This window comes from Schistocerca americana, chromosome 5 (assembly GCF_021461395.2).
Source record: "Schistocerca americana isolate TAMUIC-IGC-003095 chromosome 5, iqSchAmer2.1, whole genome shotgun sequence".
Classification (NCBI taxonomy): Eukaryota; Metazoa; Arthropoda; class Insecta; order Orthoptera; family Acrididae; genus Schistocerca; species Schistocerca americana.
The window spans coordinates 719,532,994-719,557,800 of NC_060123.1; the positions used below are offsets into that span (position 1 = coordinate 719,532,994).

A 24,807-nucleotide genomic window follows, 5' to 3' on the forward strand; every position below is an offset into this window, starting at 1 on the left:
ACAGAGTTACAATGGTTGCAGGACAGTGACATCATCAAAACAATGTCAGCCAGCCAACGGATGTCAACAACGGAGGTCCTTACTAAATTGTTGGGTGGGTTGAGACTCTGTGCAGACTTTCAACTAACCGTCAACCCACAAACTGTTGTTGATTCATTTCCATTGCCCCATCCTGAGAATTTCATGAACAAATTAGGTCAGGGTCATTTCTATCCAAAATTAATCTCCAGAAGGCCTATCTGCAATTGCCTTTAGATGAAGAGTCAAAGAAGATTTTTGTGATCGACACACACGAGTGACTATTCCAGTTTCAGCGGATACCATTCGGTAGCACTTCCACCCCAGCTGCTTTCCGAAGGTTCCTCTAGCAACTGACGCCACAAGTACCTTCTTGTTCTGTTAAGATTATACAGTTGTCTCTGGTCATATGACAACAGGAAACTTACAAAATTTAAAGGCATTGTTTCAACTGTTGTCCGAAATGGGACTGACATGCTACAATTCTAAGTGTTCCTTCTTTCTCACTGAAATGGAGTAACTTTACCAGGTGATTAATGTACACAGCATCCACCTGTCAGTCACATTCAGTGGCCATTCGCAACTTGCCTGTAACATATCAGAATTGCAAGCTGTAATGGGGAAGCTAACCTGTTACATCCATTGTATACCAAAAGCCACTCAGATTGTGGTGCCTTTGAATCAGTTGTGCGGCTGCAAGGGCATTCCATTCGTATTGTCAGCCAAATGTCTGACCACTGTCCTGCGACTGAAAGACACAGTACTAAGTGATTGGCGTTTGGTCCACATCGACCCCTGCAAGCCTGTCATTATTGCAGTAGATGCTCATGGTGTGGTGTTGTCACACCAAGTGAGCCCCAGGGACAGGCCAATTGGATATGCGTCAATGGCATTGACTGAGGGCCAATGCAATTACAGTCAAGTTGAAGGCTATCTTTTATGTGGTCATGCACTTCTGTCAGTAATATGTGGTCATGCACTTCTGTCAGTACCTGTATGGCCATCGATTTTCTCTAGTAATGCACAACAGACCACTGATGGCTCTGTTTGGCTCCTCCCAGCCTGCCCCAGCATGTACAGCCAAAAGTTATAACGGCATGCCCTTCTCTTGTCCAATTACCAGTACAAGTTGTGTTGTCATATCGATCCTCTACCAAACAGTCCAAAGCCAACCCCCTGTCGAGGTTTCTTACTGGCATCAATGCTGCATTTTGATTCCTCTGAGGATTCCTATCATCATATTGGTTCAGACGAAATCCGACTTTTGGAAGACTTTCTGGTCATCTTCTACAGGGTCGCACAGGAGGTGCTTTGAGTTGGTTTGTTGTGGGTGACCGCAGAGTCTGAAGGAGATCCACTGCCCAGTAGTCACTACTTTGCTTGCCGGTGTGCCATCTCTGTGCAGATGGGCATCCTGCTGCTGCACACAAAAAGTCGCAATGGTAGAGTCAAGGTCCCTCAGTCCCTCCAGTGAGAAGTTCTTTGGTTGTTGCAACAAGGACACTGGGCTATTGTCCATACCAAGCAGCTGGCAAGGCAAAATTGTACATGGCTGGGAATGGATGCACAAATAGACAGATTGATTCAGAAGGGTACAGGACTAAATGGCGAGGCCATCAGTCCCACAGTTCCAAAAATTACTCGTCTAAGATAGAACATTTAAGATAAAACCACTTTCACGTAGGAAACTGAGGACCATTTCAACCATCCATGAACTGTCTGCTAATATTAAACAAATCTGGAAGGTTATACTTACTACAAAGGGCCAAAAGAAGGGGATGCCATCAGTCTGGCTCCACAGCCACACTGTGGAGGTGGCTTGTTATACAAAAGAAAGCAATGGGAGAGCCCAGATGACTGACGCATAGACAGCATAAGACAATGGACTCCTTCCAAGAGAAGTGAAGGGAAATGTACCAGACTGCAGTAGTCTCCCTGATTGTGCGAAGCTTATTACTGAGAGCAGCAGATGTGTATCCTCATATCTGCACCTCGAATCATGAAAGGGAATGGGGGGATAACTAGCTGCCTCTTTAGCCAAAAGGTCAGCCAGTTCATTCCCTTGGATACCACATGACTTGGGACCCAGAGGAAGCCAACTTAGCGGGTGGTATGGCCGAGGGTAGAGAGGTGGTCAAGGATGGCAGAGACCAAACAGCGATGAGAGTAGCATCAGTCTATAGCCTGCAGGCTGCTGAGTAGGTAAATATTAAAACACTGTGGAGGGAGGCCTCAGAAAGAAAATGGTTAATGGTGAGCACCTCTACTGTGAGCACACAACATGACCCTGACCGTAAATGGTATTCCATGCCAGCAGAAGTATCCCACCCTATCTATCATTTTAGAAGCATCAGTGGAAAAAATGTTAGCAGCCTAGAACCCTTCGAGGATGGAACGTACAAGACACTGGAATATCATTGAGACGGCAGAGACCTTAGGACCCTGGAACAGCTCAATTCTAATCCATGGTCAAGGCATCATCATCCAAGGATGACGGGGGTGGGGGTGCGGGGGTGGGGTGGGAGGGGAGGGTGCAAGAAAAACAACAAGGGGCACTTTCCAGTGAGTTGAGATGGAGATCCCAATAGAGGAAAGTGAGACGCATTACAAACGGCAACCCCACCCGAGGGCAGTCAAGGAATCATCAAATGGCGACCACATAAGAAACCAGGAGCTGACTCCATCATATTTGTAGTGGAGGAATTACTGCTTCTGTGAGGAGACTGTTGATGGGAAAGGCACTGATAGCCATGCACATCCCATAATGACGAACAGGATCAGGTAGTTTCAGAGTGGAAGGAACCACCGATCCATAAAGCTGACAACCACAATCTAGTCCGGATAAAACCAGAGTGTGGTAAAGATGGAGGAGAACAGCACTGCCTGCACCCCAAGATGTGTGGGCCACGAGGTGGAAAATAGTAGGCATTGCCTGCAGGTAGTCTTCAGTTGGTAAATATGGAGCAGCCAGGTCAGATTTTTATCAAAAATAAGGCGCAAGAAATGGGACTGTGCTACAACATCAAGGTGCCTAAATAAAGTGGTTGCCTAAATAAAGTTCTAGATCGCAGCGTACTGTGGGTTGATGACAAAAATGCATAACCAATGTTTTGGAGGGAGAAAGCCTACGCAGAAGCCCATTGGATGGCAGCTTGGAGCTGGCGTTCGGCAGATGCTACCAAGTGGGAGCTGCACCAGTCGCAAAAATTGTCAACGTACACTATGAGCTCAAAAGTACCGGACACCTGAATGAAAATGATTTACAAGTTCTTGGAACCCTCCACCAGTAATGGTGAAATTCCTAAGATGTCGGTCCACCCTTAGCCTTAATGACACCTACCATTCTCGTAGGCATACGTTCAACCAGGTGCTGGAGTGCTGCACTGAGGAGAGGTATTGATGTTGGGAGGTGACGCCTGGCATGAAGTCGATGTTTCAAAACATCACAACGGGGTTCTAAAGGATTCAGGTCAGGACTCTGTGCAGGCCAGTCTTATTATAGGAATGTTATTGTCAGGTAATCACTACACCATAGGCCCTGCATTATGAACAGGTGCTCGATTGTGTAGAAAGATGCAATCGTCATCCCCAAATTGCTCTTCAACAGTGGGAAGCAAGAAGGTGCTTAAAACATCAATGTAGGCCTGTGCTGTGATAGTGCCACACCAAACAACAAGGGGTGCTCCATGAAAAACACCATCTTTGAATTTTACTGTTGGCACTACACTACACATGCTGGCAAATAACGTTCACAGGACATTTGCCATACCCACACCCTGCCATTGGATCGTCACATTGTGTACTGTGATTTTTCACTCCACACAATGCTTTTTCACTGTTCAATTGTCAAATGTTTACTCTCTTTACACAAATCGAGGCATCGTTTGGCTTATGAGCAGCTGATCGACCATGAAACCCAAGGTTCTCACCTCCAGCCTAACAGTCATAGTACTTGCAGTGGATCCTGACACAGTTTGGAATTCCTGTGTGATGGTCTGGATAGATGTCTGCCTATTACATGTTATGACCCTCTTCAACTGCCGGCAGTCTCTGTCAGTTAACAGACAAGGTCGGCCTGTACTCTTTTGTGCTGTACGTGTCCCTCCATGTTTCCACTTCACTATCACATCGGAAACAGTGGATCTAGGGATGTATAGGAGTGCGTACAGACATATGACACAAGTGACACCCAATCACCTGACCACATTCGAAGTCTGTAAGTTCCGTGGAGCACCCTATTCTGTTCTCTCTCAAAATGTCTAATGATTACTTCCTGTTTTTGGGGGTGTCTGGATACTTTTGATCACATAGTGTACAATGTCAGTGTAACCAGAGGCCCCACAGAAGTTACAAGCCCACTGATGCAATGATGAAGAGTGTGACACTTAACACACAACTCTGTGGGATATTGTTTTCCTGGATCCAATGGGTGCTGAATGAAGTGTCAACTCCAACCCGGAAGAGCCGGTGGGATAAAAAGTCGCGGATAAAAATCTGAAGAGGGCCATGAATGCCCCAGTCGGGATCATAACAAAAATTTGACGGTGCCAAGCCATGTCGTTTGCCTTATCTAGGTCAAAGAAGATGGTGACAAGGTGTCGGTAGTTAGTGAAAGCCTGTCGGATTGCTGTTTCCAATCTCAGTAAATGGTCAGTTGTATATTGTCCTTCCCAGATGCCACACTGATATGGGGACAAAAGACCCTGAGAGTCAAGTACCCAAGATAATCGGAAACTAACCATCATCTCGAGTAGTTTACAAAGTACATGAGTCAGGGTAATCTGGCAATAGCTGTCTAAAGATGCTGGGTTCTTCCCATGTTTAAAGACAGGGATAACTATGCTGTCTAACCATTACAAGGGGAAGACACCCGTGACACAAATGCACTTGAAGAACCTGAGTAGATGATGTCTCTGGGTAACATCCTGGTGTTGGATCATCATCTTGTGGATGGAATTCAGGCCTGGGGCCATGTCATGTGAAAAGGGTAAGAGCCTGCACAAATTTCCATTCAGTGAAGGCTTCATTATAGGATTCAGTTTGGTAAGGGTTGAAACAGCTAGGGCTGTTTCTTCAACTCAGCATTTTTGCTGAAGGTGGTAGGATAGGAACAGGACGCTAACAATGTCGTAAATGTGTGGTTTGGTGTTCTGCATGGATCAGCACACAGAGCACCATGTAGGATAAGACCCTAGACAACTGTTTATCACTGGCAGCCCAGAAGGCTATGGAGCTGGGACTAAACCTACAATGAAGAGGCATACATCCCCAGGGAGGAAAAATGGCCCTCCCAGCATTCCCCTTGACTCTGCCTAAAAAGGCAGCAAGACAGCACGGAGACACCCCAAAATGATAACGCTGGTCTGTGAAGGGTGTCATTTAAATCGTTGGAGCTCTCATTGGCAGTCCGGAATAGCGACTGCTACATCCTTGGTCCATCACAGTGCCAGTCAATGACTAGAGGGACCTGTGGATAGTGGGATACCAGTGCCAGCAGCACGAAGAACAGAGACATCTCGCACTATCGCATCAAAACAATGTAAGATAGAGGTGTTGAAGTGCACAGCAGATGTATATAAAGGACAATTGGCTCTGCAGAATGCCCAATGTGGGAGCCTGTGTCTGTCTGCTGGCAGCAGAGAACAACAGACTCACCAGAAAGTGGTCACTGTCACTAAGATCATCACAGGGTGACCAACATACAGAAGTCGTGAGACCAGGGGAGGAGACCGTGAGATCTATAGGATAAAAAGTGCCATAAGTGACACTGAAGGAGATCTGTCATTGAGGAGAAACAAATGAAAGTCTCTAACGGGTTGCTCAATTAGAAGACCCCTGTCTGTCGAAGTGGCATTCCCCCACAGGGAGTGGCATGCATTGAAGTCTCCGAGGAGGAGATATGGGGGTGGGAGCTGCTGTATTAAGGTAGGCAGGTCAACACAAGGAAATGGCCTACCTGGAGGGAGGTAGACTTTGCAAATGGTGATTGCTGGTGTCATTCGCACTTGTACCATTATTGCTTCCATGTAGGTATGAAGGGGGATCCAGTCACTAATGACATCGGTGCAAACCAAAGTGCAGACCCCTCCAGACGTTATCCTGTGGCCAGCACAATTCTGAAAGAATGCCTGATAACCAAGAAACATTGGAGAGTGGTCATCATGGAAGCGCATTTGTTGAAGAGCAAGACAGAACACAGAATAAGAGGAAACAAGTTGTGTTTAAGATAGGTGACAGTAATATTTGTTGCAAATCCACTGAATTATCGTGTGGTGAGAGTCCAGGTTAGGCGTAAAGAAGCCAAGGGGAAGTCATGTCATCAGGTCAGTGGTCATCAACGAGGATGGGGTGACATCCATAAACAAGAGGTGAAGGGGGAGATGGCACCTCTGGGGGCACCAGAGGGGCCTTGTCCTGAGACTTATGTTTCTTCTTTTTCTCTTTTGGAGGTTGAGGAGGGCAGGCTTCTGCAAGATCCAGAACCGAAAGAGAGAAAGGGTGACCTAGCAGTGCACAATGTGCCCCATGGCTAAGTTGTGATAGTAGGCCTCCACCACAAGACATGTCAGGGAAAGGGGTCCCGGGCTACAGCCCCATCACTGGTGTGCACCGAAGAATGGGGGTACTTCTTTAGCTGGGGAGGGGGAGTGACATCCAGAGGGAAGGGCATGGGAACTGCAGGGGAGGAGAAGATGAAAGGGTGAAAGGGCTGAGATGCAGAAGAGATAGGACAGAGAAAGGATGTAACAGAGGCAAAAGTAGAAGAAATCGAAACTGGGTGGAGTCGGTAAAATTTTTGGCAAGCCTCAGCATATGACAGACGATCCAGGGACTTGTACTCTTGAATCTTCTTCCCTCTCTCCGTAAGCTGGGCAATCTGGCAAGCGATGAGTGTGATGGTCGTGACAATTGACACAGGCTCTTCCCTCGTGTCCACAGCTGCCACACAGAGGTCTGCCGTAGAGTGGGAAGATATATGCCCAAAACATAAGCACTGAAAGCAACTCACGAGTGGTGGGACACAGAGCTTCACATCATATTGGTAACACATAAACTCAACCTTCTCTGGGAGGATACCCACACGAAAGCCAGAATAAGGCTGGCAGTATCAGTGCGGTTATCTTTATGACCTTTCTGCACACGCCCAACAAAATGAATGCCGCGTCGCTCCAGATTAGCCCAGAGTTCCCCATCAGTTTGCAGGACAAAGTCCCTATGAAAAATCACTCCCTGTACCATATTCTGGGACTTCTGAAGGGCAATAAACACCAGGACATCTTCAAGGTGATCACAAGCACCGAGGGCTGCAGACTGGGTAGCAGAAGCAGCTTTTATCTACAGGGAGCCTGACTGCATCTTATCGAGATACTCCACTTCGCCAAACCTGTACACGATATTCTCCACAAAAAACAACAGTTTTGTGGCAGTGAATGTGTCCCCGTCCATCCTAGTACAGACAGGGTAGCGGGGAAAATGTTTCATCCTAAGACGGCAAGCCTGGTTCTCCTCCCAGGATGTATCCAGGTAAGGGAAGACTGAATGCTCATACGAAGCAACATTCTAGGAACCGCTACTACTCGAAGAGATAGCAGTTCGAAAATGTCCAGATTTTTGCACTTAGATACGCTTCATGCGCCAAGCATATGCCCTGATACCACCCACTCTGACCAGGGGATCTCCCCATGGATACTACCCACCCACAGCTGTTGCTGGGAGATCTGATGCTCCAAGATGACAATCAATCCCTCCTGGGCATACACGGAGAGGGAACACGTTGGGTATCAGTAGTGTAATCCCTGTGTTGTCAGTGAGCTCAGCCAGATGGGCACATAACACCCCACCAACAGAATGTCTGCACATGCTGGTGATCGCTTGGGTTTGAGGGGGGATATGACAGGAGATGAAAAGCGGCAGTAAGGGGAGGGAGAGAAATCCATGCCATAGATACTAGGGAGGAAGTTCTTCCCCAAATGACTCACACTAAAGACAGAAAATTTAGAAGTGGAGGTCAAACTCCAAGGGGGGACCAGAAACGCCAAAAATTATGAAAGAGAAGAGGCAAGAGGAACAAATCCGCAAGGAACGCAGGGAACCAGGTGGATAGCCAGGTCAACGTAAGTAAGAAAACCGAGAGAGGGGAAGGAGGGGGCAGCAGGGAAGGAGCAAGGATGAGGATGGAGGGGCATGGTGAAGGAAATGCAGTCTGGGAAGGAAGAATGGGGGTAGGGGGGGGGGGGTGGGGGGGGGGGGGTAGGGGTAGGGGGCAGGAAAGCACAAATAGAGGGCATGACTCCAATGTGTCAGTCCACTACCCCACAGAGGTACTCTGACTGGCCATATCCTGACGGGTCTTAGCAATGCTTGCACATAGATTTTGCTGGGCCACACTGGAACATACAGGGATTGCAGATGGGAATTGCGTGTGGCGTCTGAGCTACTGTCCCTTTCCATCTACATTATCCACTGTTTGATGGGGTTACACAGATGGCATCAGAAGCAGCTTCGGCCAATCTACTTGGAAGATTCTTTCATGCCTTTTGGTTCACAGATCCAGCACAAAGACAGGGCATGCGGCAGCCACCGTTACAGTCGCAGACATCGCCTCCGACAGCACATGGGAAATGCTCATGGACATCAGCCTGGCGTCGCCATCACTGTCAAGTCGTGCCGGCAGCCTGTGATGCTGCCAGCAACAGGATCACACCTGCCCACCCAGCCAGAGCACCCAGACATCGTCCTATGCGGCCCACCTGTCGTATCGTCTGCCTCTGCATCTACGAGTGCCAATGCGCACTCTGCGGTCGGTTTCCCGGTCGGCATTTTCGACCGAGCACAGTGTGTATACCGGTGTGAGGGTGCGTGCTCAGCATCTACCTCTGCAACTGTGTCAGCATTCTTTCCTCCCCTCAACCGTCACTTTCCATTTCCGTACCCAACGTCGGGGCAGATTGCAGGCAGGGAGTGGGGGTGAACTGCGATGCCCCGTGCCGTCAAATATCAAGAACGGTGCAAGAAGGATCGACCACAGCAGAGATACTACACAACAGAGCAGTATTACAAGTTGCCAACTAGATGAGAGGAAGAAGCCAAGCCTCTCATAGTTCTGAGGCATTACCAGGGTCAGGAGGACAGTTCTATTTTGAGGTCAGTTACTGCTCACTTCCAAGAAGCTCCTGTCAGAGTAAAGTCACTGTGCTGCCTACTCGCCAAGAGACAGCCTGTGTCAAACACAAATACGTGTGTGCGGTTTCGTAGCTACAGCCTAGCCTGGCAAGCAGGATAAGTTTTGTTGTAATGACTAAAGTATACATCATAATGAATGGACACCATTCAGATCTAACATGCAGGATGTAGAAGAATTGTGTGCAAAAATTAAACTAATTGTACATTACAGTCTGGAGACGTAGCTTCAAACTATGTGGGTTAAGGATGGAAAAGATCCTCTGCGGATTAATAATCAAATTTGGAAAATTATGAGGAAACAGATTGTTGCACTCTCGGTTCACAAAAGAATGAGCAAATGTTGACACGAAAAGGTTAGTAGCCATTTGTGCATCTGTAAGATCATTGAGTGAAGCATAAAACAACTTCCACTGTCATAGACTTGACAGTGATGGCGACGCCAGGCTGATGTCCATGAGCATTTCCCATGTGCTGTCGGAGGCGATGTCTGCGACTGTAACGGTGGCTGCCGCATGCCCTGTCTTTGTGCTGGATCTGTGAACCAAAAGGCATGAAAGAATCTTCCAAGTAGATTGGCCGAAGCTGCTTCTGATGCCATCTGTGTAACCCCACCAAACAGTGAAAGATCTTGCTGAGAACCCAAAGAAATTCTGGTCATACATAAAATCATTAAACAGGCATACGATCATTTGATTGTGGCACAGACTCCCACCTGGGGGACATAGAAATAGGGAAAGCAACTAAAAGAATTGAAAACAAATAAGTCACAGGTCCAGATGGAATCTAAATTTGGTTTTACAGAGTACTCTGCTGAATTCGCCTCTACTTAGCTTGCAGTAATTGTGGCTCTCTCACCCAACAAAATGTTCCGAGCAGCTGGAAAAAAGGGCAGCAGGTGACTCCTGTACATAAAAAAGGTAGCAGAATGGACCCACATAACTACAAACCGATATCCTTAACATCTGTCTGCAGTAGAATTCTTGAACAAATCTCGAGTTTGAATATAATATTTCTTGAGGCAGAAAAGCTTATGTCCATAAATAAGCAAGGATTTAGATAGCATCACTCGTGCAAAAGTCGTGTTGCCCCATTCCTACAAACCATCAATGAAGTGCTGGCAGATTCCCTATTCCTCGATTTGAAAAAAAGCATTTGACACGGTACTCCACAGTTGACAGTACAGCTACAAGTACAGATTAGATTCCTAGATATGTGAGTGGTTCGAAGATTTCTTAACCAATCGAACCCAGTAAGTTGTCCTCGATGGTGTGTTTCATCAGAGATCTGAGTATCATCAGGGGTGCCCCAGTGAGAGGACCACTCTTGTCCTCTACATACATAAACAACCTGACAGACATAGCGAACAGCAATCTGCAGCTGTCTGATAACGATTGGCGTACAGCAAGATGTCATCGTTGAATGACTATTAGAGTATACAGGATGACTTGGACACAATTTCTAGTTGGTGTGACACATGGCAGATTGCTTTAAATGAAGAAAAAATGTGTAAGTTAATGTGGATCTGTAGGAATAACAATCCTGTAAAGGTGTATAAGCATTAGCAATGTGCCGCTTGACACAGTCACCTCCATTAAACATGTAGCTGTAATGCTGCAAAGTGATACCAGGTGGAACGAGCACATACAGTCAGTAGCAGGGAAGGCATATTCTCGACCTCATTTTATTGGGAGAATTTTGCAGACATGCAGCTTTTTTACAAAGGAGGCAGCTTATAGAACACTAGCGCAACCCATTCTTGAGCACTACTGAAGTGTTTCGGATCCCCAGCAGGTCAGATTAAAGGAAGACATCGAAGAAATTCAGAGGCATGTTACTAGATTTGTTACTGGGAGATTCAACCGACAGGCAAGTACTGCTGAGACAATTTGGGAACTCAAACGAGAATACCTGGAGGGAAGATGACACTCTGTTCGTGAGACACTATTACGGAAATTCAGCAACCCAGTATTCGAGGCCGACTGCCGACCGATTCTCCTGCCGCCAACATATATTTTGGTTAAGGACCACGACGGTAAGACGAGTGAAATTAGGTTCGTATGGAGGCATACAGACAGTTGCTTTCCCCTCACTCTATTTGTGAGTGGAACAGGGAAGAAAGTGATTAATAGTGGTATGTGGTAACCACCGCCATGCAGAGTATGTATGTAGATGTAGAAGGATGTGAATCACCATATGAAGATGTGGTGAGTGATTTCTAATAGTGACAACTGTTTTTAAATTTTGTGGTACGTTTGAAAGTGTAAAAGCAAATGAATAACAGTGTATTTTCTAAAGATTACACATTATAATGTACGATTAAAAGAATTCTCACGTATTTCAACATGACTATGTAGTTCTTTGCAAACATATGTTTACTATAAGCAGTAGGTGCTTTATTCTGGAAAACACAAGTAGGTAACTTGCATTCCACCAGACAGTGACATTAAGCTCGGTGGCCCCGCGTCACTTTCTGAGAGGAGTAAGCTGTGCGACAGCACCCGGTTTGACCCTCTCCCTCGTCTTTCGTCTGTGACACTACAATATATACACCACTATGGTGATCTATACCCACACAGACAGCTCTCATACTTCGCAAAGGAGAGGTGGCTGCAGGCACGGAGGACAGGGAAAACCTTTCCAACTGAGTGGCCGAACCTGCTCTTTGGGCTCTCCCAGCCATTTGCGCCATATGACTTTCGTTTGCTCACTTATTAGCTGGGGTCATCCTGAGCAGCTAGTATTCCAAAGCATTAAATATGACTTTGAACTAAACACAGAAAATCTGACAATGAACAAACATACACTGGATACGGCCAAGACTGATGGAACAAAGGTCTTGTTAGATTATCACCAATCTCATACTGGATCAAGGCCTACAGTTGAAACATCTGATAGATAAGTTATTAGCCACTGTGATCGAAGATCATTTTACGTGGAAAGAGCATGTCAACTCCACTTGCAAGAAGATTAGCTGCAATATTTATTTAATGAAAATTCCTTCAAATCTATCAATTCCTTCTGTGGTCACGCAAGTCTAATACATATTAATACACTCACATTTGAGGCTGAAATTTAAGGTAGGTTAGCCACACTCTACACTGACAGGATATTCGGGCTTAAAAAGAGAGCATTTACAACAACTGCTAATACAAGCAAAGGCCAATATTGTAGTAACTACAGTGGAACCTCGCACAGTGTTTCAGAATCTCACTCTTAGTGCGAAACATTCGTTAAGTGAAACAATTTATCCTCTATAAATTAATGTAAAATACAATCGTGCGTTATGTGCAGAAAAAGTACTAAAAGGTTTATCTTATTCGTACCATTTATTTAAAGAAAATTATACATACAGTTTTATGTACTTTATTATTCACAATACATAACTAATTCTTTTTTGCTAGGAAGCTATCTATATAATTTGTTTCTGCCGACACTTCCAACATGTGGCAAAAATGCGACACAGCATTATTGTCAAATACATTTTTAGCACCCATAGCCATTGCTTTATTGGGGCGACGATTTTCAATGTATGATGCAACTTCCTGCTGTGAAACACACTGCAACTCCACAAACTCTTTGGTGGCCAATTCTTGGCTGTGATGTTCCACAAGCTCACTGATATCATTGTTATCCACTTCTAGTCCCGTGCTCTTGGCCAAAGACACAATCCTGTTGACTACAAAGTCCACAGGTACTAACTCAAATGCCTCAGTCACATTCAACAATGCACTCCAGCCAAAGCTTCTTCGAAGCAGAAGTTAGAGTTTTCTTGGTAACCCCCATCCCATGCTTTTTCAATCATCTTGATGTAGGCAATGATGTTGAAGTGACATTTCCAAATCCCTCTGAGAGTGAGATTGGTGGCTTCAGTCAACTCAAAGCAATCCCCAAAGAGTGCTTCAGTGTAGAGCTTCTTAAACTTAGAAATAATTTGCTGGTCCTTACACTGGAGGAACAGTGTGGTGCTGGGAGGCAGAAATTGGATCTCGATGAACTGAAATTCTTTAAGGAGGTGGTCTTGTAGACCTGGAGAATGGGCAGGAATGTTGTCCATGGTAAGCAAAACATTGAATGGCAGATTCGTCTCAAGCAAATATTTTTTCACTGAAGCACCAAACACTTGCACTGGTCCAATCACAAAATAGATCATGTGCCACCCAAGCCTTGTTGGATCTCCAATTCACATTTAACCTTCTTTTCTGGACTTTACACTTCTTGAAGACTTGAAGAGTTTCTGAATGGTAACACGCAGTGATTTATTTTCAAATCACAGAATATCAGTGTGACGTAGTCTTTCACTGGTTTGTGACTGGGCAAAGTTTTCTGCTCTGCTGTTATGAAGGTATGCTTTGGCATCTTTTTCAAGAATAGATCTGTTTGTTTATTTGTTTCGCTTTGTTTTAGGGCGCAAAAACAACTAGGGTTATACACGCCCATCTAAAAACTGAAGAACATGAAGGCAAAGAGAGCAGTTAAAAATGACTATACGTCAATCCCAATAGATGGAAGAGAAGAGAGCTGAAAACATGGACGTGGAGAAACGTCTACAAAATATAAACAGAGAGACAGAGGTCCAGAATCAAAAATTAAATTACCTTCGCCATATTGCTACGGCGGATGAAAAGTAAAACGCAGTCGAAATACCGTGCATCATTGGTTAAAATGGCCGATAACTCAGATGCCAAACACGAACGAGAATGTAAGTAATTAAGAAAAGGGCATTCTGTCAGGAAATGGCAGACCGATAAAAGATGATCGCAATGTGCTCAAAGTGGTGGGGGAGTACCACTTAACAATTGGCGATGTCTAAAAAGATAGTGGCCAATACGCAACCTAGTTAAAATGACTTCCTGGCAGTGAGGGGGCTGAGAGGTCATCCAAGCCACTGGGAGAGGCTTGATAACCCAGAGCTTGTTCCCATGAAGGAAGGTCCAGTGGTGATGACAAAGTGACACCACCTGCTGCATATGGCAACACAGAAATCTCGGAGGGAATGTAAGAACTAGCAGGCTGATGTACAAGGAATGTAGTCTTGGCAGCAGCGTAAGTGGCCTCGTTTCCTGTCAGACTGGAGTGGCCAGGATCCCACATAAACATCACAGTGGCTCCATCATGTGTGAACAAATGACAGCTTTCACGGACCCGTTGCACTAAGGGATGGACGCTGTACAGCACACAGAGGCTCTGAATGGCACTAAGAGTGTATGAGCAGATGACACAATTGAAAAGCCTGTGTTGACGGATGTGCAGCGTGGCTTGATAAAGGGCAAAGAGCTCTGCTGTAAATACTGAGCAGTGTTCAGGAAGCTGATACCAAAAAATGTCGGCACGAATTATGAAGGCACACCCGACACCACAGTCAATCCGAGAGCCATCAGTGTACACAAAGGTACTATCATGAAATTCCATGTGAAGGTCAAGTAACTGAAGGCAATAGAGTGAGGCTGAAGTAGTGTCCTCGGGAAGAGAACGAAAGCCAAGGTGAACACGGGCCGCCGTACGAATCCAAGGTGGTGAAGGGTTCACACTCACTGGGAAAGTTGCAGGTGGAGTGAAGTTAAGTTGCAACAGCAAGAGCCAAAAGCAAACTCCAAGAGGTAGCAGAGAAGAGGGACACACCCCACACTGGCGACCAAAGGGGTATTGAAGAAGGAGGCATAGGATGGGTGGCCACGCATTGCAGACAAACGGCACGCGTATCTGCTGAGGAGAGAGTCACGGAGATACGACAGTGGTGGTTCGGCACGTTCTGCATACAGACTCAACTGGGCTGGTGTGAAAGGTGGCAGTGGCCAAACGGATGCCATGTGTGGGTATAGTATTGAGACGGGGTAAGAGAGACTGATGTGCAGATGGGTAAACTAAACACCTATAGTCTAGTTTCGAACGGAGAAAGGAGCGGTACAAACGGAGGAGGGTGGTTCGATCTGCTCTCCAGGAAGTACCATTGAGGACACGTAGGACATTGAGGGACCACATACAGTAGGCTGCCAGGGAAGACACTTGGGAGGATTAAAACAGTTTCCTCTGAAGCATGAGCCCCAGGAATCTCATAGTTTTAATAAACAGAAGATGGTGGAAGAAACCAATTGTGCCTCCAGAAATTCATATAAATGGTTTTGTCAGTGGAAGAAAGGAAGCCATTGTCGATCCTCCATGAATAAATATGATCGAGATATCACTGAAAATGTTGCGCTATGAGGCAAGTCCATGGAGAACTTCAATAGATGGCAAAATTGTGAACGAAAAGGGAGCCAGTGATGCCCAGCGGAAGACAGGCCATTATACAATAAATGGCAATAGTGAAGAGGAAAACTGATTTGCACCGTTTTCCTGAATAAAGGTGTCCGACAAGGCAGAACACAAATGTACCTGAAAAACTTTGTCTTTTTAAAGACCCCTGAAGGAAACAAGGCACGCAGCCTCTGAAGCCCCACGTGTAGAGTGTACGGAGGATGCCAGTCCTCCAGCAGGTGTCATAGGTTTTATGCAAATCGAGAAACACTGACACAGTCTGGGATTTCTGCAGAAAACCATTCATGATATGGGTGGACAAAGTGGCGAGACAGTCAACTGCAGAACGCCACATTCAAAATACACACTGTGCAGGGGCTAGTAAATTGCATCGACAAGCCACCATACCAGCCGGGCATGAATCATACGTTCCATCATCTTGCAAACACAGCTGGTGAGAGAAATGGAGTAGTAGCTGGAAGGAACGTGTTTGTCCTTACCTGGCGTATGTATGGGTATGATAGTGGCTTTAGACCAGCATCTCTGATATGTGCCCTCTGCCTTGATGCGGTTGTATGCATCAAGCAGAAAGGGCCTGGCTGCAAGAGAAAGATGCTGCAACATCTGAATGTGAACATCACCTGGCCCTGGGGTGGAGGATCAGGATAAAGTGAGAGCATGATCTAGCTCCCTCATAGTAAAGGCGACATTGTAGCACTCAGGATTCTGAGAAATGAAGGGTATCGCCCGAGGCTCTTCCCGCTCGTATCCGATGGAGGAAGGCAGGGTGATAGTGGGAAGAGCTTGAAATATCCGCAAAATGGCGGCCCAAGATGTTGGAGATAGCAATAGGGTCCACGATGACATCGTCTGCTAATGTCAGACCACAAACTGGGGAATGGATCTCGGCCCCAGAGAGCCATCGGAGGATGCCCCAACGACAGAAGAGAGAGTGGAACTGTATGGAAACCTACTTGCTTTTTCCGTTACGTGGACGACACATTCGTCATCTGGCCACATGGTATGGATAAACTCCTTGACTTCCTTACACATCTAAACTCCATACACCCCAACATCAAATTCACTATGTAGACTGAAATGGAGGGTAAATTACCTTTTCTTGACATCTTGGTCAAGAGAAGGGCTGACGGCACCCTAGGTCATGGGGTGTATCGGAAGACAACGCACACTGATCTGTATTTGCACGCAGACAGCTGCCACCACATTTCACAGAGGAATGGGGTACTTAAAACTCTAGTACATAGGGCGCGCACTATCTCTGACGCAGAGAGTCTACCCCAGGAATTGGAACATCTGAGAACTGTATTTCGAAAAAATGTGTACTCAGAGTGGCAGATTCAACGTGCTCTCCGCCCAACCACTGCAGCACAACCTGTTAAGATGGATGAAGTCACGAGGGAGGAGGTAGGCACTGCATTTATTCCATTCACAGGCGCACTCTCGGGGAAAATCGCCCGCATTCTGAAGAAACACCGGGTCGGAACTGTGTTTTGTCCTCCAAATAAAACTCGTGCACTGGTGGGGAGCGCCAAAGATGACCTCGGTTTGAGGAAGGCCGGCATGTACCAGATTCAGTGTCAATGTGGCAAGTCGTATATTGGTCAGACGATGCGTACCGTCGAGGATCGATGCCGTGAACACCAGAGGCACACTCGACTGATGTATCCGAGCAAGTCGGCGGTCGCTGAACATTGTTTGTCGGAAAATCACACCATGGAGTATGACCGCACGAGGGTTCTGGTACAGACGTCGAGATACTGGGACAGCGTTGTTAGAGAGGCCATCGAAATTCGCACCAATGACGACCTCATAAACCGTGACTGTGGCTATAATCTTAGCAATGCTTGGGAACCAGTGATTGGATTAATCAAGAGTAAATCGAGCAAACGTATAGTTGTGACGACCATGGCGGACAGAGCCATCACACCGAAGTCATCTCAGACGCCGTCGCAATCTGTTCCACCGCGCAACCGTGGCGCGGGGCATGGACGGCGGAGGGAGCGCGCCGCGGGCGGAGGGTATTTAAATCGGCCGCCGCCGCCGCGACAAAACCCAGTTCCCTCTGAGCAGCCATAGCGTACGGATCTCCGTGCCGGCACGTTCACAGGAGCTCAGTCCGTCAGTTCACCTGATGATGGCGACATGTATGATCGCCGAAATATTGTGCCCATTGGACACTATAGACCGGCAGCACACCCGTGGATATTTTGATTATCAAATACGCCAGGAGAAACTCAAGAATCACTCTAAAAGGTGATAGACATTCATATGGAAGGAAAAATATACTGCAAAGGCTGGACCCCATGGTAGGCAAGCACGAACCTGCCAAAGAGTACTGCGCTCGTTAAGTGAGTCAGTTGTTTACAATTTGTTTTGCTTGTTATACTAATTGCATGTTATGGGAGGTGCATGTTAAGTGAGGTTCCACAGTACTTCAACAATTATAATTTACTGATTGTGTATTCCTTGTATGTCTTGAACATTGTTATGTTTGTAACACAGGCTGATGAAATAAGCATACCGAATATCGACATTCATAACTGCAATACACAAAACAGATGGGCTCATCATTATTGTTTACACTCACTCAAATATTTTTAAGGGTGGTAAATGTATAAATAATAGTATATTATGTGTATGGTATGATACGAAAGCTGTCCAAGACTTTAAAGTTGTTATGGACAAATAAAAGTTATTATTATATGTTCATAATATGCACCACGTAAATTATCATTGGATACTTGTCCCATGTGTAGTATAGATTTTCTCACTTTATCCTGCAGTTTTAGTTTTTATAATAAAAAGTTCATTACATATGATAAAGTGTATGTAATATGGTGCTAATATAAATACCAGGTTAAGCTACAGCCCAGGTTAAGCTACAGCTCAATCTGTTACCAAACCTTTATTTCACACTCATATTCATTGGCCTTGCCAATTCACAAGCAAATTATTGCCTGCCAACCTAACCTAGATCTTGGGATACACTACAGGTAAGTCTGGTACCAGAGTCAAAATTTCAGATGGGATCCACTATCAGAATCTCACTAACCTTTATTTATTTATTTATTTATTTATTTTTTTTTTTTGGGGGGGGGGGGGGGGTCACAATGTCTGACATTTACAAATGAAATACAAAAACCAAAATTTCCCAAATACCATCCACATGACATAAGTCATCATACTTCAAAGAATACGATCGCACATATTCTTCAGACCCCCAAAATTTTCAGGTAAGACAGAGACAGTAATACACACAACAAATACTTTATAACACTGGCTGCAAATGTTACTCTGAGACAAGGAAGTTTGCAGAGGAGAGGGAACTGTTTTGTGCAACATCAAATCAGCTGAATATATGTCATTAAAAAGCATGTAAATACTCAGCCTGTTGCCATATTTACATAAATTCTGTTTAACAATCAGCAAACTGACATTCCACATATTGTGTGGCATATAACTTACATGGTGTACAGCATGATATGTAATTAGTGACATGCAATTTATTTTTGTAACAAATTGTCTGAAAAGAATTTAATTAATTAGCTTCTAGTATTCCCACTCAATACAAGTATTTTCTCTTTGGCTGAAAGACTGGTACGCAAATTAACAACAAGGAAAAACAACATGCAGTGACATATAAATGAACAAAAAACAATCATTATGCAATGGAAAAAGTTATGAAATCAGCATTATTAACTGCTTCGAGTGGGGGCGAGGTGGGGAGGGAGAACCATGTTGGTATAAATGCACCAAGAGACACACACACTGAAATTCTTGTCTCGACTACAAAATATTCATTTTATTTCTTCCTTGCATGTTTCAGCTTTTCACCACTGTCGAATGAACAGAACACTGGCAATAAAAACTAATGTTTCCAACTTACTCTTACCTGATGCTTGGTAAGAGTAAGTGGGACACAATATTTTGTACTGGGTGTCCTGTTTCTCAGTCAATTGCAAAATGCATGTGAGGAAGAAATAAAATAAATATTTTGTGGTCAAGGCAGGAGTTTCACTGTAAGTGCAAAATGTGAACACCAGGTGCCATAAAGCTTTCATACAATATGCATCCAAGATTGCAGGAGGGCACGTGTAATCTGGGGATGTGTGCTTGGCAGAGGTTCCAGGAAACCAATTTGCTCCTCAGTCATTACTTAAAAACTAACTTAGTAACTTACCCTTTGAGCACCCCATTTGGAGTTATCCATATTGTCGCAAACTGCTAGCCCAAGGTTCCTTTATTTCATGTCTTCTCCTCCCTGGAACTATAAGGTCACTTGTTTAAGAGTCTACTAAACTAGTAAATGCAGAAGCTGTTTTATTCATTAATGAGTGTGTGTGTGTGTGTGTGTGTGTTATTTATATATATATATATATATATATATATATATATATATATATGGGAGAGCAGGGATGGCAGCTGGGTGATTAATAGTAAAAGCTACTGCAATATCAGAACAGAACCCGCCTCCGTGGCCAAGGTCACTAACATATGCTTGTGCGGTGGCACTCGACCTGATGGTAAGCCAGTTTGAATCCTGACGGTGGAAAAAATCTTCATTGCCAGTAGTTGGCCGGCAAGGAGAGGAGAGGTGGTGGCATAAAGTTCCTGATCACAAGTTTGTGCCAATGTCTGGTTTAAATACCAAACCTCTCCACCGTATAAAGTGAGGGCATGTGTTGACTATGATCTATCCATCGATGGGGATGTTTAGTTTGGCGGCCGCCTTGGTGTTATTCGCAAGGAATAGGCTATGCGCTGGCACTAGGTTTCACCCTCCACACACTCACAGTATTGCAAAAAAAGTAATGGGGCTTCTCGTACATAAATACCAGTACAATAAATAGTATAAACTAGAAAAGCACTTAGATATGCTCAAGAACAGTTATGAAACAATGGGGCACAAATTAACTTGTTAATGGAATTAGGGCTACTGAAGGAAAAGAAGATCAAATAATAATGAATAAAATGCAAATTATAAAAATTGTTGGGTCGACAGAAGCGTCCGATCCATGCGTCAGCTTTGACCCGTGACGTAAGGATGTTGTCGGGTGTGACGTCATGACGGCGCGGAGTTTGGTTTGAGTGTGGCTGTCTCCAGTTCTGTTTTATCTTATTTTATTTACTTTTCTGATCTGTTCGTTCTATCTCGTGAGATTTTTTTTTATTTAAAAACACTTATTACTTATTTTAATTATCTGTTTCCTCGAATTTCTGTTTTAGTTTATTATATTTATCTTTCTGATCTGTTCGTTCTATCCCGTGAGTTTTTTTGTTTTTTAAGACAAGAAAAACTAATCAGCTACTGAAGCATCTTTATCTTCTATGGGTTGCAGGGGTTACGACCCCTGGGGAGGTGGGTGGGTGTTCATGCATGGCTGTCTTCACTTACACGTTGTAGCTACGCAAGGCGTCTAAATTTAATTATATTTAATTTGCCCCCCACCCAAAACACCCCATTTCCCGCGCTTGTCCGTTAGTGTCATTAGGCTTCTTGTGGAAAGTGTGTGTGTTTGTGTCTCTTTCCGCCATATTTGTGACGTCATGGGTCAAAGCAGACGGGTGGGATCGGACGCTTCCGTATTTCCAAATTGTTACAGCTGTTGCCTCCTCACAAACCATGTCAGTTTGATTAACAGGGAAAGTTCACATCACAATTGTGCCAGCCCCAACTCTTTACTGGAATGTGCACAATGGTGCTATACTCAGCAGACAATAAGTCCAGAGGTGTACTACAGTTGAAATTCTTGGTTGTGGTGACAAAACTCCAAGCAACAAAGTGCACATCTGAAACCTATGACAATTTTAACTTAACAGATATCTGAATGTAGCTCCAGCCTGATGGAGTCATTAGTGTTGTTACATTTCCTTTTGCTGAGAATATGCCTAAGTTAACTGACAAAGAATGGAAGTAGATTTAACACTGGCTAATATGATAAGCCTCCAGTTTTCACCTTTCTGTGTTTCCTTCAGTGAACTGTAATTAAATTTCAGAGTAAATAAATACAACAAAGATAGCAACATTTGCATAGATGTATGCATAGCAGACAACACCAAGTACACAAAATTCCATGATATAATAATCAGTGAACATGTATTAATAACGAATTAAGAGGGTCCGCCTTTCTGCAAGAAAACAACTTTCTTTAATACTAAAATATGTTTCACCACAGTTGCAACATCCTCAGCATTAATTTGATTGTTTTTTAAATTACATTTGTACTATACACTTTTTAGCAGGAGAAAAAGTAAGTAAGTGCCACCTGGGATAAGTAATATACAACAATGATAAGCCTAAAACAGCAGCATATGACACTATATTATTAGAAAATATAGTTTAAATACAAAAATTCAGTTCAGACATTGCCCTAACACCTCACGTTGCAGACTTCATGGCATATTAATTTTGATTTGTGATTGACTTTTGTTTGCAACCACAGGGTGCACACAATATAAAACAAGGCACAATACAAATGCAACTTAAAGAACAAAACACTGCTGTAACATTTTCCTAACATACATAAAATCTGAATGTATGTATTTCAGGGATAAAAAACAAAAAACAATAACAACAATGAGGATGTCACAACTGAGGTGAGACATGTATGAATATTTAAAAAAAAAAATGCTCTTGCAAAAAGGCTGACCCTTTTAATTCATTATTACTTATATTCTGCAAGCATGAGCATAGAGCTTAAAATTTCATTAAAAATGCAACTGTAAATTGGATAAGCACATAGAATATATATGTGGAAAACTAATTTTTGACCTGCAACTCCCACATAAACTCAGCTACCTAGACACAAATATTATAACAACGATATACCATGAACTAATTCATTCTACATTAATTTACGACAATTTCATGGGAAGGCACCTTCAAATCAAACATTAACAGAGACCCAAAATGTAAAAGAGAGCAATAGGAATGACAGCCAGCCTTTACTGGAGAAAATCATTAACGCCAGCATTTAAAGCACTTAAATATTATGAAGCATGAACAGACATGAACTTTTCGGCTGGGCAGAATTAAAATGTTCAGAAAACTCCATAAAAAACCGTGACACAAGGCACTGTCACTTCTTATATGAGCCCACAGACAACACTATGAAAAGCCATCATATGTAGCCTATGTCCAAACGACCTAGGAAAACTCCTTTCAAACTTGTGAGGGATAAAAAAAATATATTTTCAAAACATCTTTGATAGAAAACTGTTACTACAGTATAAATGATTTTACTCATACCACAGTGTAACACAAATTACAATTAATATTATGTACAAAACGGAGATGTCGCTAATATAAACACAAAACCTATTCATAAAAATATGAAAAACTCTTACACCATACAGAATTTATACACATACTGCATAGCTGCTTTAAGAAAAATGGTAATTAAAATTGTATAGGCCTAGAATATTGATGTACAAATAATAATTTGCTAAATCCTAGTTATTAAATACATGTTTACTTTTCAATGATTCTGATACGAATTTCGATTGATACACACAATGTACGTTGTCTATGGGCTCAATAAACATGTAAATGAACTCGAATACGATGATAAAATATTAATACAAGGAAAAGTCGGTTTGATGGCCCAAGAACGTCTAATAGTCTGCAATTAAAATCCCAAAAACAGTAGCGCACTTTTGGAATCTAGACAACAACTCTTTAACCACAATTAATTGGTACGCACAAAGGAAAGTAATACGAAATTAGTATGAAATGCTGATCATAAAGTGGCACACAGAGCCAACCAACTTGCACAACTGCAGAGAATTTATGTTTAACGTAGCCTATGACGCGAATTAAATCTATAACTGAGGGCAATCACAACTTTCATAAAATATTATTAAATGCGATAAGCCAATAGTCTGCAAATTGTATTACGCTATGTAAAAACCGAAGCATTAGTTTCTAGCTTCCGTACGGTGCATCTGTAATCACTTTATATTTTCATATCTTGACCACTTAACACAAATCATAGGAAAGAATTATATATACAAACATAGTTATTTTTCAGTATGTTACGTTTAGTACCAGCATTTGTGTTTAGCGGGGAATAGCTGTCATAATAGATGTTGCTTGGTAGAAATTTAGGAAAACTTTCGGCGATATTTCAAACGAGACCAGCATTCTGGGAGACGAAATATGTCAGAAATGATACACACAGCATATTTATTTCTGGCGAAAATATGCAAGCACTTGAACCGTTCGCGCTCAATACTTTCACAGTCATTTTTAGCGCCATGTTGTTTCGTACCAGTCGACCGCGCTAGCACTATCACATTTCGACCTCTCGATTTCAAATACAAATATAAATGTTTTATTCCACCGTTGAGCATATTTACATGGAATTGGTGTCGTCAGGAATAACATTATAATAATAACAATTACAATAATAATATAAACTTCTCCATTGCAAATATTATTAACTGTTGTTGATGATGTGGTCTTCAGTCCTGAGACTGGTTTGATGCAGCTGTCCATACGACTCTATCCTGTGCAAGCTTCTTCATCTCCCAGTACCTCCTGCAGCCTACATCCTTCTGAATCTGCTTAGTGTATTCATCTCTTGGTCTCCCTCTACGATTTTTACCCTCCACGCTGCCCTCCAATACTAAATTGGTGATCCCTCGATGTCTCAGGACATGTCCTACCAACCGATCCCTTCTTCTAGTCAAGTTGTGCCACAAACTCCTCTTTTTCCTAATTCTATTCAATACCTCCTCATTAGTTATGTGATCAACCCATCTAATCTTCAGCATTCTTCTGTAGCACCACATTTTGAAAGCTTCTATTCTCTTCTTGTCTAAAATATTTATCGTCCACGTTTCACTTCCATACATGGCTACACTCCATACAAATACTTTCAGAAACGACTTCCTGACACTTAAAACCAATACTCGATGTTAACAAATTTCTCTTCCTAAGAAACGCTTTCCTTGCCATTTCAAGTCTACATTTTATATCCTCTCTACTTCGACCATGATCAGTTATTTTGCTCCCCAAATAGCAAAACTCCTTTACTACTTTAAGTGTCTCATTTCCTAATCTAATTCCCACAGCAACACCCGACTTAATTCGACTACATTCCATTAATTACAATATAATAATCCAAGATGGATACAATACGTATTTGTGCAAATGTCAATAACAACAAGAAGTTTGCTAATAGATCAATTACAAGGTCTATGAACCACATAGTTCAGTGAATGGCAAATATATAATCAAACAGATAATTTTTCTTTTGCCATTTAAACACTAATTTTTATCCTACGGAATTGCCCCATAATAGTATTCCATAACACAGGTGAGAATGAAATAATGCAAAATATGCATAT

The 24,807-nt window shown here is 43.4% G+C and overlaps 1 protein-coding gene across 1 annotated transcript in view; it reads right to left on the minus strand.

Moving 5' to 3' along the window:
- LOC124616658 (hypermethylated in cancer 1 protein-like) overlaps nucleotides 1–23,691 on the minus strand; it is a 410,590-nt gene extending 386,899 nt beyond the window's left edge. Inside the window, exons 1-2 of the mRNA XM_047144986.1 lie at nucleotides 23,504–23,691; nucleotides 19,637–19,723 (exon numbers count right to left, since the gene is read on the minus strand). Coding sequence (XP_047000942.1) covers nucleotides 19,637–19,666 — 30 coding nt within the window. The 5' untranslated portion in view covers nucleotides 19,667–19,723; nucleotides 23,504–23,691. The remainder of the gene's footprint in view (nucleotides 1–19,636; nucleotides 19,724–23,503) is intronic.
- Between the last annotated feature and the right edge of the window lie 1,116 nt (nucleotides 23,692–24,807).